Source organism: Solanum dulcamara, chromosome 5, assembly GCF_947179165.1.
Source record: "Solanum dulcamara chromosome 5, daSolDulc1.2, whole genome shotgun sequence".
Lineage (NCBI taxonomy): Eukaryota > Viridiplantae > Streptophyta > Magnoliopsida > Solanales > Solanaceae > Solanum > Solanum dulcamara.
Window position 1 is genome coordinate 69,784,331 of NC_077241.1, and position 13,452 is coordinate 69,797,782.

Genomic DNA, 13,452 nt, shown 5'->3' on the forward strand with positions numbered 1-13,452 from the left:
AGGTTGGGTGCTTGAGCACATCCTTTTTATACCAATCAAGGATTTTCTTGAATTTGAAATAAGGAGCAAAAATCAAAGGTGTAGCAGCTACGCGAAAGTCGTTGTGTCTTAGGGCATCCCTTTTTTTTAGGAGTGCTAACGCGCGACCTTACCTTTTCTTTCGCTTGCTCAACAGGAAAAGCCTCATACAGAGCCACAGTTCTTTAATATAATGAGCCTATTGCTTAAAAAAAATATGACAAAGCAGATAAATTATATCCACCCATTCTCAGGGGGAATATAATTTAAAATTACCTTATTTAGAGTGTAGACTTTTTTCGTATAAATCTAATTCCTATATCTTGGTCTTGTTTAAAGATTACATCGTCAAGACACCTATAGTGTTGCAGGTGAAATGATTAACGATTTATGCGGAACACCACTATGAAAGCTTTAAATTAATAAGACATTCAGGTAAACATCTCACAATAAATTTAGAGCTTAATTGGTTTGAGGACGTGGTTTTTAATTTACTGAGCTAGAGAAATAAGATCAATGTTCATCATTTTTAACAATTCAAGCTTTTCTTGATTTCTATTTTTTTTATGTTATAAATCAAACACTTAAGTACTTGCGCATTTTTGAAAATTTAGATGAATATAGAGTACACGCGCAAAGCGCGTGCCTCAGTGACTAGTTTGCTTATAAATAAAGGTAAACTCAGACCTTCTCATTCACCTCTACTAAGCTTGTACCCTCACAAGCATTGTACGTTTGCTTTCTCACTTTAATTCTCTTCATTCCCAGCCCTTTTAAGAAGAACAATAGTTTCTTGATGATAACATATAATATTCATCATTCACATGTCTAATTTGTTTCACTTTTTCTTGTTTTAATTCTAGAACTTGGTAATGATGCCTCAAGTATAATTTATACTTGTTTTTTTTGATTGTAGGATGACAACATTTCTATTGGCTTTGCTAGCATGTCTAGCATTATTTTGTACAACTTATGGTCTCGACGCCAAAGATGATTATTTATATGTTAATATCACAATACTCCAAAGCGCAACTGTTCAAGGCGCAGGTAATGTCTAGCTAGTGTACATATGTCTATACTCTTAACTCTTCAAAGAAAATTAATCAGATAATAGTCATTTGTTTTGTCAACAGTATGCCTAGATGGAAGTCCACCAGCATATCATTTGGATAGGGGACATGCTACCGGACTTAACAACTGGATTATATACTTGGATGTTAGTTATTTACTTCTTAACTAAATTTTTTTTATTTATATTTCATATTTAACATAACTAATTAGTCCAGAGAAATAATTCATATTTATAGGGAGGTAGTTGGTGCGACAGTATCCCAGATTGTCTTGATCGTTCAACTAAGTTATTAGGTTCTTCCAACCATATGAAACAACGAGGTTTTTTCGCCGGTATACTTCATAATACTTCTAAACAGAATCCAGGTGATACACATTATTATTTATATAAATATATCTTGTTAGCTATGTTCTTTTTTCTTTGTGTGCATATATGAATTTTACTCCACCTCTTCTAACTCCAAAACATTGTTGGAATTGGTAGAGTTTTACAATTGGAACAGGGTGAGGGTGAAGTATTGTGATGGTTCATCTTTCACCGGTGATGTTGAACAAGTTCACCCTGTAAGAAATATATATATATATATACTACACACACATATATATTGATTTCGTAATTTCTGATTAAATTGCCAAATAATGTACATTAGGAGAACAAGTTATATTTTAGAGGAGCAAGAATATTTAAGGCTATTATGGAAGATTTATGGAGCAAAGGAATGAAAAATGCTGAAAATGTAAGAATATCTTATTGAATGAAGTCATTGTCTAGCTTCATATTTCTAATTACAAGTCATATATGTACTACTACCTTATTCTATTATATCATCTTCTTATTCAACAAAATCCTACTTGGCTATATCTTGACTATCAAAATGTTGTCAGGCAATTCTCTCAGGAACATCAGCAGGAGGGTTGGCAACAATCTTGAACTGTGACAAGTTCAAATGCCTCCTTCCAGAGAGTGCCAGAGTTAAATGTGTCGCAGATGCTGCCTTCTTCATCAATAGGTCAACACACTTTTCTTATATATATTCTACAAATTCCATTAATTAACTTTATTAGTGTCTAATCTGATTCTGTTGGCACGTTCATGATTCAATTTATATGCAGGAAGACAATCTATGGTACTTCATATATTCAAGAGATGTATCAAAAAATTGTTAATCTACATGTGAGTCACATCTTTTCTTTTATTGTTTTAGTAATTTGATGTGCTTAAAAAGTAGATACCAGGGATGAATCTTTTCCTCTTTCGTTCTCAGGGATCGGCTAAGAATTTGCCGTCAGCTTGCACTTCTGTAATGGAACCAAGTCTTGTAAGAGCTTAAGCTTTGAAAACAAAAACAGTTCCCTTAATTATATGCTACAGTAGTATAAATATTTCCCTCTAATTATAACATTATATTTCCTAATTAATGATATATGGTGCAGTGTTTTTTCCCTCAAAATGTTGTTCCATACATTCAGACTCCACTTTTCATAATCAATTCAATTTATGACTCTTGGCAGGTCAATTAGATAAATGCTAATTTCTCTCGGTTTTAATTCTTTCTTTCTTTAGCTTCTATAAATCTAAACGAAAATAATTATTCTGTAAACTCTAATGAACTCCAGATTAATAACACTTTGGTTCCTCTATACCTTGATCCTCAACATGCCTGGAAGGACTGCATCAATAACATAAGTAGATGCACATCCAAACAACGTATACTTATTCAAGGTTAACATTTCTCTTGTGATTAACTAATGTATTACGACGTTACACATGTATAATGGCTCTTCTTCTCCTTTGATTCTTTTTTAGTTTGTTTTGATTTAATTTAGCTTTTGGAGTGAAGTTCTTGAAGACATTCGACGGACTACCTCCTTGTTGTACAAGAGGTTATTTCCTCACGTCTTGCTATTCTCATGGCGATCTTCGTTTCCCGACATACTGGTTCAGTACTAGCTCTCCAAGGCTACTTAATAAGGTAATGTTTCATTTGTTTGTCATATAAAGTTTGAATACACACTTCTTTTTCTTTTTGAAATGTTATCATGTGTCTATCATTCTTAATTTTGATGAGTTAATAACAAATTTTAACTTTTTGTAACATTTTATGTGTAGACAATTGCAGAAGTTGTTGCGGATTGGTACTTTGAAAGAGCAGGGTTTCAACATAAAGACCCGTACCCTTGTGCTAGAGATTGCAAGTTATAATAAGTTAGTGAAATTTTATAATGAATAGGCTTGCAGATGTTGTACCTACTGCTTATTTGGTGTTATGTAGTTGTTGAGGAGTAGCTAAGTTGGAGTTGAAAGTTTTTGTGTTACATGAGTCATATTAGATTTTAGTAGATAAGTTTCTAGTTGTTCAGTTTAACCTCAAGTTTAATGTATTTCAATTTAGTCCACAAAAAGATTAAGAAAACATAGTCCATTCGTGTAAGTTAGAGATTGTGGATACAATGTTGTGGTTTTATTGTAAATGGAAATTCTTATCCTCCTCTCTTTCAACTCTTTTCTTTCCTCGTTTGTCTTTCTCATGATTGGTTTAGTAAACCTGATACCTTTGAAAGTTATCATTATTCTGGTTTGGCGAAATACATAAGTAGCCCCTTTAAGTTGTCCGGTTATTTCTTACAGGTACCTCAACATAGTTTTGTTTTTATTAAACTCTTGAATTCATAAAAAAGTATGCCAATTAAACACACACGGCTAACTTGGCACTCAACGTGAGCTTGCATTTGTACGCATGATATATAAATTACCTCAATTCCTTGTAGTTGCCATTGTTCAATTGAATCAGATACAATTTCTTTAACCTTTCGCTTATTTTTTGAAATCAACACATCATCTCTGTTGTGTTTTTTCTATTCAACTCCTTTTTTGTTCTTCTTTGAAGAATTAGTAACGTGCAAACTTTGTTGCATCTTCAGTGGGTCATTGTGGTGCTTTGATCTAATCTCTTGTTGCTTAAGTTGAAATTTAACAATAGATCCTCAAATTTCTTGGAAATTCTGAGTTAGGCCTAAAGAAAAAGATGGAAATTCATCCAATTTTTGTTGAATCGTTTGTATACCTTTAGTGATTATCTTAGAAGATGTTTCTTCATCAATGGTTTGATTGTATCTAGAGATAAAACAGAAAACAAGAGAAAATCACTATCATATACAAAATACAAATAAAAATAATGAAATCGTCGAAATAAAAAAATTCAAAAAATAAAAATGATAACCGCTCAACAGTGGACCTAAAAATTTGAAAACGCGAATTGAGAGGGAAAGGAAAAGAGAATGAAATTTTCAAATTTTGAAATTGATTTGAGTTGAGCATATTAAGGAGAAAATATGGTAAAAGGATTATGGAGAGAGAATGTCTGATATGTATAATTGGTTCAAAAGGAAAAGTGATTCCTTATACAAAAGCAACATGTCTGCGCATAATTAGTGTAACATGTTAGTTGTAATTTAGTGAAACTATAGTTATGTTAACTAGTTAACTAGTACATGTTTGCTTAACCACATAATTTACTCTTTTGAAGGAACTGGTCCTTTGATTATCTTATTAAATGGACCAAGTCAACCCTTCAATATCCCAACTACTGGATCCACCATTAGTAGATCTGGCCCAATTTTATTCAAAACTAGTTCAGGCCATATTTTCCCTTAACCTCTTTCCTCTTCTGGAAACGTGAGAAAATTGAGCAATAGATAACAAAAAAGTTCTCAATTAAAAAAATGTGATATTGACTTGATCAAATCAAATTAAATAAAATATGAACTTGATTCGAATGATTAAAAACTTTGAGGTACATATTAAAATTTCAAAATTTTAAAAAGTCTTCCCTTTTGTTTCAAATTTCAAAATTTGAAATTACCCCCTTTTTTATTAACTATCAATCACTCTTTTTTTTCTCCTTCTCCTCCTCCTCCTCCTCCTCCTCCTCCTCCTTCTCCTCCTCCTTCTTCTTCTTCTTCTTCTTCTTCTCACCATTGTCATCGCCGCCGTCGTTCATTTTTTTTCACTTTTTCTTTTTTGTTTTTATTTTTTACGAATTGTTTTGCTTTGATTTTGAGAATTTTAAAAAAAAAATTGTTGGAAAAACAAATTCTGCAAAAAATCAAGCAAATATGATAGTTGTTGCAGCAAATGCAATAGTTGTTGCAACAACTATTGCAGTTGCTACAACAACTACAATAGTTGCTTGATTTTGTACAATAATTTTAACAATTGTTTGAGTTGTTTCAATAATTTATTGAATTATTGTAGCAACTTCTGCATAGTTATTGCAGTACATTCGACAATTGTTAATTTTTTTAATAAAAAATAAAATATCAAAGGAGCTGGTAAAGGAGATAGTGGCTATGTAGGAAGAAAAGGCCAGTGGTGTTGGTGGTGGCAGTGGAAGAAGAGGTGACAGTCGTATTGGCTATGGTGAAGGAGGAGGAGAAGTAGAAAAATATGGTGAAGAGGAGGAGGTGATAGTAAGAGTGGAGGAGGGAGAAAATTGTGGTGGTGATGGAGCAGGAGGTGACGATTGTAGCGGAGGAGATGATGAAAACGGCGGTGACGGTAGAAGGGGTAAGAATGACATTAGCGATAGAGGAGTGTAATGACCTTGAGGGTCATTTTTAAAAAATTGCTCAAAATTATCATTTTACCCCTATCATTAGCGCCCCTGAGTATTATTTGTTTAGTTTGTGTGGTTGAATGAGTTAAAATCTTAATAGTTAGTGAAATTGGTAAATTTTTGAGTTCTATAGAGTTAAGTTGAGAAAATGTGGTTTTTAGGACCAAACGGAGCTACGGATTTCAAAATGGGATTTCATCAGATCCATCAGCTCCGAAATGTAGAAGTTGGTATAGGAGAATCGTTGGAAATAAATTTGGAGTGGATATGTGAATTTGCGATCTTGCTTAGTGACTATCCGGGGTTATGAGACTAGAGTTGATCTCATTCTGCTAGATATGATTTATTTTGATGTAATTTTGGGCATCGACTGGTTATCCTCCTACCATGCGGTCTTAGATTGATATGCTAAGACTGTTACCTTATCCATGCCTGGCATTTCTCTGGTGTTGTGGCAGGGCTCAGCAGTTGGATTCTTTTAGGTGTTTAGCTTATTTGGTCCATGTATGAGATTTTAGTCGAAAGGTCCCTTTAGTTGATTCGGTTCCTATAGTCTGGAAGTTTGCAGATGTGTTTCCTACATACCTACCTGGCCTACCCTTAGAGCGTGATGTTGATTTTTTCATAGACTTGGAGACAAGTACTCTCCCTATTGTTATTCCATCTTATCAGATGGCACCTATAGAGCTTAACGAGCTTAGTGTTCAGCTTGAGAACCTCTTAGGTAAGGGGTTCATTTGACCGAGTATATCATCGTAGGGTGCTCCATTCTTTTTGTGAGGAACAAAGATGGGAAGATGAGGATGTGCATTAATTACAGACAGTTGAATAAGGTGATGGTGAAGATCTGTTACCCCATACCTCATATTAATGACCCATTTGATCAGCTTCAGGGTGTCACGATATTTTTGAACATTGACTTGAGATCTGGTTACCATCAATTGAGGATTAGTGCACGGACATCCCTAAGACTATAGTGAATACTCGATACAGCCATTATGATTCCTATTGATGTCTTTTGGGTTGACTAATTTCCTTGACACCTTCACGGACTTGATGACCTCGTGTATTCAGGCCATACCTTGATTTCTTTGGCATAGTCTTCATTGATGATATATTGGTATACTCGTGGAGCTGGAGTGAGCATGAGAAGCATTTGAGATTAGTGGTCCAAACTTCGAAAGATCGGCGGCTTTATGCCAAGTTCTCAAAGTGTGAGTTTTGGCTTGATTCAATAGCATTTTTGGGGCATGTGGTGTCCAAGGATGACATTATGGTAGATCCAAAAAAATATTGAGGCTATTTGAGATTGGGCCAGGCCCAACCCTGTTACTGATATTTGCAGCTTCATCAAACTAGCGAGTTACTACCATCGCTTTGTTGACTCACCAGGATGTTCCATTTAAGTGGTCTGAGGAATGTGAGTTGAGCTTTCGGAATCTCAAGGAGATACTTACCACTGCTCCTATATTGACTCTTCTAGTTGAGGGCGAGAGCTTCACTTTGTACTATGACGCATTCGGTGTTGGTTTGGGTTAAGTATTAATGCAGCGTGACTAGGTTATAGCATATGCGTCGAGGCAGCTTAAGTTGCATGAGCGCAACTACCTCACTCATTACTTGGAGTTGGCGGTGGTAGTTTTTGCGTTTAAGATTTGGAGACACTACCTACATAAAGTTAGTTGAGAGATCTACACTGATCACAAAAGCCTTCATTATATTATAAGTGATCGAGAACTTAGTTCAAGGAAACACCATTGGATTGAACTCCCAAAGAACTATGAACTCTCTATTCTCTACCATTCAGGCAAGGCGAATGAAATAGTGGAAGCCTTAAGCTGAAAGGCGGTGAGTATGGTTAGTCTAGCCTTTCTTTCTATGTCGTAGCGGCCTTTGGCTTTGGACATCCAGTCCTTAGCCAATGATATAATATGATTTAATATTTCAAATTACAGTGGAGTGTTAGGCTATATGGGAGTTCAGTTATCCCTTCTACATCAGATCTGTGGTCGATAGTTTGAGGATGAATCTTTGGTGGTACTCAGAGACAGAGTATTGGTAGGTGATTTCGGGCATGCTACTTTAGATTCAGATAGAGATTTGAGGTTTTTCGGCCGATTATGTATACCGAGAATTAGAGATTTGATTCAGCTGATCCTTAGCGAGGCCTATGATTCCAGATATTTTAACCATCCGGGCATCGCTTAGATATATCGTGACTTGAGGCAGCATTACTAGTAAAGTGCTATGAGGAGAAGGTATCACCATAGACTTTATTATGGGTTTGCCTCGGACTTCTAAAGGTGCTGACAACATTTAGGTCATTTTGGATTGATTGACCAAGTCAGCATAATTTTTCCCATTTCATATTTCTTATAGTGCCGAGAGATTAGCTCGTATCTACATTCAGGAGGTAGTTCATCTTCATGGTGTGCTAGTATCTATCATCTTTGATCGGGGTTCATAGTTCACTTCTAGCTTTTAGAAGGCTTTTTAGGAGGAGTTGGACACCCATGTCGACCTTAGCTATGCATTTCACTTGCAAACTAATGGCCAGTAAAAGCATACATACTATTTAAGCCTTGAAGTATATGTTGCGGGCCTATTTTATGAATTTTAGAGGTCAGTGCGATCAGTTCTTGCCTTTGGTGGAGTTTGCGTACAATAAAAACTACCACCTATTATTCAAATAGCCATGTATGAGACCTTATATGGTAGACATTATCTCTCTCTAGTTGGTTGGTTTGAGTCTACAGAGCCTAAACAGTGTGGTACAGATTTGCTTCAGAAGGCCTTAGATCATGTGAAAGTGATTCAGGATTGGTTCAAGACAACTCAGAGTAGACATCGCAGTTATGCGGATCGTAGGCATCGACCTTTAAGGTTCACCATCGGTGAAACAGTATTTCTTTGAGTATCTTCCATAAAAGGCTTGATGATATTTGGGAGGCGGGGCAAGCTTAGCCCCAGATATATTGGCCTTTTGAGATCTTGAGGACAGTTGGTGAGGTTGCGTATGAGTTAGCTTTACCTCCATCATTCTCAGGTATTTATCCGATTTTTCACGTTTTGATGTTGCGTCAGTATGCTCTAGATGAATCTCATGTTCTCTAGTATGATTCAGTTAAGTTAGATGATCGTCTAATCTTTATAGATGAGTCATTTGTCATTCTTGGCATAGATGTGAGGCGGTTGAGGTTGAGATCCATTTATGTGGGTAAGTTCCTTTAGATACATCGCCCAGTCGAGGAGTTAAGGAGGCTACTTGGGAAACCAGCCAGGAGATGTGGGAGTAGTTTCCAGATTATTTGAGCCTTCAGGTACTTCTTGACTTTTACTTTAACGGATGAAAGTTCTTTTAGTAGTTAATGTTGTAATGACACTCTAGGTCAATTTTGAGTTAATGCATTTATTTCAAAGATTAGAGCATTCCAATAGTGACTCCAAGTCATTTATGACTTAGTGGCACTAATCGTTCGATTGTTTGGTCGTTCATTTGGATTTTATGTTTGTTTTCTTATTTTAGAGCTTTTGAAACTTAAATAGTTGACTTTATTCAAAATATTAGGTTAACGACCTCAGAACGGATTTCTGGCGGTTCCATCATCTCTGAATGGCCAAACTAGGCAACAAGCATGGTTGGTGCGAGTCCCGAGGCTTTTGGTGCGAGTTTGGATCATTTTGCATTTTAGCCTTTGAAATTTGGCCTAAGTTTGACTTTGGTCAACATTCTTAAAAAATACGCTCATATGAAAATTACATCAGTGCAGTTAGTTTTGGAATATCAAGTTTGGTCTAAAACGACCCTTCATGCGTTTCCCAGGGATTTCAGTCTAATTTCGATGCCCGTTATGGAATTTGGCTAAAATAGTACTTGGGTTTGAGACCCACTCTTTGTTGAGATGACCTCGTATGGAAATTTCGACTGCGCTATTGAGCTCGTAACATCAAATTTGGTGAGGAAGCATAGTCTATTTGCGCACACGGAATTCTAAATGAATTCCGAACATCTTGTCAAAGAATTTAGAGTTGGAAAATCAGCTATTGCAATTGATGCTAGTGTAGGCGACTTTTGTCCTTTACATTCGCGGGCCCTCATTATCGCATTCGCAAAGTACTGGCCTGCTAGGCCTTCGCATTCGCTTGCCATTGGCCACGATTGCGGACCTCAATGTCTTAACCTTCATGATTGCGGTCCCCTGGCGGCGTTCGCGGAGGGTACCTCTACTAGGCCTTTACATTTGCGGGCCACTTGGGTCGTGTTTGTGAAGGGTAAATCCCTGATTTTTTAATTAACGCCAAGGAGGGAAATCAACTCACCTTCAAAGTTTCCAACTTCGATTTCTCCCTCAACTTAGGGCCAAATTGAATGATTTCACACCTAGGTGTCCAGATTGTCGTGTCTATGTGGGTTAGTGATCGTAGAATGTCGGGGAGGCACTTTTAGAGGTAAATTCTCGATTATAGCTGTTGTCCCATAGCTTTTTTGTTGATCAATTATTGAAAATATTGCATATTTGATTTTCCACTATTTCGAGCCCTGAATTATGCTTCATTTTAGAAAATAAGTTCGGGGAGGTGTTTTGAACCTTTTTAAGAAGTCAATTTCAAAATTTCTGCCGCGGGTCCCACTTTTCCATTTCAGACTCTGAAAATTGGTCTATCTCCATTTAATGTAATTTTAGTGTCTAAATGACCGTGCTAATATTGTGAACCTATTTTTGATAGTGTGGTAGAGTTCGGAGATCGTTCGAAAAGGAAAACCCTTGATGACTTAATTTTGAAACGTGAATGATTGCCCTACAGGTAGGCTACGACTTCTCTATTCCTAGATTGAGCTTGTTTATGTGATGGCATGAAGATTATTTAGAATTTGGGGATGGTTAGGTGATTGATCATGCCTAATAATGTAAAAGTCTTGTTTTAGGTTTTTTCTGGTAGTACCAGGTGCTTGTGAGCATGTTTTTATTTTAAATGCGATCATCCTTACCTTATGGCTTTGAGTATTATTATTTTCTACTGATATGAGCATGTTGGTCTTAGTCTAGGCTTAGAGTAGTATTGCCTTAGACTTGCGATAGTTAAAACCCTTAGATCTTGTTATTAACCCAACGTCGATTCGAACGGCTAGCTCTTTATGGACTAGAGTAGCAGACTTGCGTCTGGTAGTTGAGCCTTAGATTAGCCGTTGTCTTAGCTTGATGACCTCCTACCTTCCTCTCTCTCTCCATATGGCCTGTGCGTGGACAAATTGAGTTGTCGGACTTCGCTTGGTATTTTGGGATCAAGTTCTGGTTCAAGCCTGGAGTGCTAATACTATTTGGCAGCCACTGTCGTCGTAGATTTAAGGACTGGTCATGCTTCCCTCTTATCCTTTAAGACTCATCCGCGATTCGAGGTTAGGGCACTGAGCTTCATAGTTGGGCTGACATTACTGGTTACTTGGAGGCTACCCGTGGTTTGAGGTCCGGGCTACGCTTTCTGACTCTGGGCTCACATTTTCTCATTCTTAGTAGTGTAGCAATTATGTACACCCGTGGGCTATAGGGGCCTGATAGAGTTTTTACTTAAACTTGAGCACGAGTGTACCTTCTCTTAGTTAAGTTTAGTTAAATATACTTCCTTACACTCGTGCATGTGCATCTCCCTTATTTTCTAGCTCTTACAGTCATTTAACTCAGATTCTATCTTTTTTATTGCTTTTACTTTCCAAGCCCATTCGACCTATAATGTATACTGGGCACCTGTTTTTTTTGTACCCATACTACACTATGCATCTGTTTTCGTGATGTAGGTTTGAGCACCAATTACCAGCGTTGATTCGAGCCAGTTGCAGTCTACACTAGAGACGAGGATGAACACTTGGCGTTTTGGGATCTTCTTGTCTCCATTTGTACATAGTTGATTAGTCTTTTGCTTTTTGAGACAGTCTTTGTTTCCGTGGTCCACTAGTAGCTTTGTACTTGTGATTTCCAAGTTCTGAAAGGGATCTTAGGTTTTGATGTACATATTTATTCAATGTTCTTCCGCTTAGTCATGTTATTCTAGTCATTCCTATTATTGCTTTATTTTTGTTTAGTTTCTACCCCTAATTCCATTACTTGTAGTGTCGGGATACAGATCGGCTTACCTATTGGAAGGCTATAGTAGGTGTCATAATGACTCGAGAGATAGGATCGTGACATTGATATATCAACTTATTATTCTTTTATAGATATTAAGATCAAACTTTACTTTCTGATCTTCACAGGTAGAATATTTCATGCATTACTCTAATTTCTCTTTTAAAAAATAGATGTAGACCTTGATTAGTTTTAGCTTTTGCTTTACATAATTCAAGTTCAAGTATTTGTTTTTAAAAAAATTATTCTTGATCTTCACAAGTAGAATGTTTCATGCATTACGCTAATTTCTCTTTCAAAAAGTAGATGTAGACCTTAATTAGTTTTAGCTTTTGCTTTACGTAATTCAAGTTCAAGTATTTTTTTGACGTAATGGTACACTTTATTGAAGGGAAACTTACATAAATATACAATATTAAAAAAATATTTATTATCTATAGCAATAAAAAAATCACTGAACACTTATAATATATTTATAATACAATTTTAATACATATTGCAGAGAACTATTTATAAAACATATATAATACAAGTTTCATAGATGGATAATACATTTATCACATACTTTAATAGACTTATAATACATTATATTAGTTTTTTACTACACAAACATAATATATATATTAAAACACTTATAATACATTTATATTATATGCATAATTCACTTTTAATACAAGTGTAGATTTATCATAGTATTGCAGTATTGCTATGTATTGCTATAAATGGTAATAAATAAAAAATATCGCTAAAATCAGTAATTAATTTTTAAAAAACACTCAATCAAGTAATTTTTCTATTATTGAATGTTAAGTTATTTATCCATAAACAGAGATCAATTCTATTTAATTCTTTCTCTTTTTACTTTAAAATTTGCGGAATTTTATGTAAGGAAATTGTGTGAATGACAAAGGCTTATGTTATGAATGAGACAGGAACAGTTTTGGGAAATAAGCCCAACATTAAATTATTTGGCTATGTTAGAGATTTTGGTTGATAAATAGAAGGGATAATTACGTCAAATGACTATTTGGTTATTTTAATTACCACAAAAATGGTTATGTGGTGTAGATTCATGTATACTTAGTGTATATTTTATGTATAAAGTGTATCATAATATTTATTCGGTGTATAACTTAGGTATAAGTAATCTATATTGTTTAGTCTATGTATACTTTCTATGACTTTTGACAAACTATATTATATAGTCACTATATATTTTCTATGATTTTGACTATTTTTTATATAAATAAAACATTACTATATTTATTGTAAATTAATTAATTTATTGTATATTTTTAAAATTCTCGATAAATAGAAGTCTTGATGGATAAAAAGTTATGATTATGCTTAGGCAAAGTCAATGCTCCTCATCTTTACTCTTCTGATGTTTGAAACTTCTCATCCCCTTTTAATTGTCCTTTTCTAGTTCTTATAATTCTCAGTTAATTGTTGTTTTAGTATTTGTATTTCAGTGTAATTCCGTTCAGTGATTATAATATACATCAATCTTTGGAGATAAAATATTTGCCCAAATAAAGAAAGCTAATAGTAAGCCATACGTAACATGACAAGTTGATTTTGTCTGTTGATTTTTTTTTTCATTTTATGATGTAGTTATAGGATAA

The 13,452-nt window shown here is 35.1% G+C and overlaps 1 protein-coding gene across 1 annotated transcript; it reads left to right on the forward strand.

The window, feature by feature from the left end:
- The first annotated feature begins 935 nt into the window (after window positions 1–935).
- On the forward strand, window positions 936–5,688 carry LOC129890711 (pectin acetylesterase 8-like). Its single transcript, XM_055966205.1, has 14 exons — window positions 936–1,065; window positions 1,152–1,234; window positions 1,326–1,455; window positions 1,574–1,653; window positions 1,740–1,826; window positions 1,975–2,099; window positions 2,203–2,263; window positions 2,355–2,408; window positions 2,524–2,601; window positions 2,707–2,812; window positions 2,917–3,062; window positions 3,200–3,285; window positions 3,631–3,718; window positions 5,446–5,688. The coding sequence occupies exons 1-14, from the start codon at window positions 936–938 to the stop codon at window positions 5,686–5,688; spliced, it is 1,497 nt and encodes a 498-aa protein (XP_055822180.1).
- Window positions 5,689–13,452: the final 7,764 nt, after the last annotated feature.

Excerpts from the sequence above, each read along its gene's own strand:
- LOC129890711 (XM_055966205.1), top strand. The coding sequence starts at position 936 with ATGACAACATTTCTATTGGCTTTGCTAGCATGTCTAGCATTATTTTGT. Across the intron at positions 1,827-1,974 it reads GAATGAAAAATGCTGAAAAT|GCAATTCTCTCAGGAACATC; the intron begins GTAAGAATATCT and ends AAATGTTGTCAG. Across the intron at positions 2,813-2,916 it reads ACAACGTATACTTATTCAAG|CTTTTGGAGTGAAGTTCTTG; the intron begins GTTAACATTTCT and ends GATTTAATTTAG.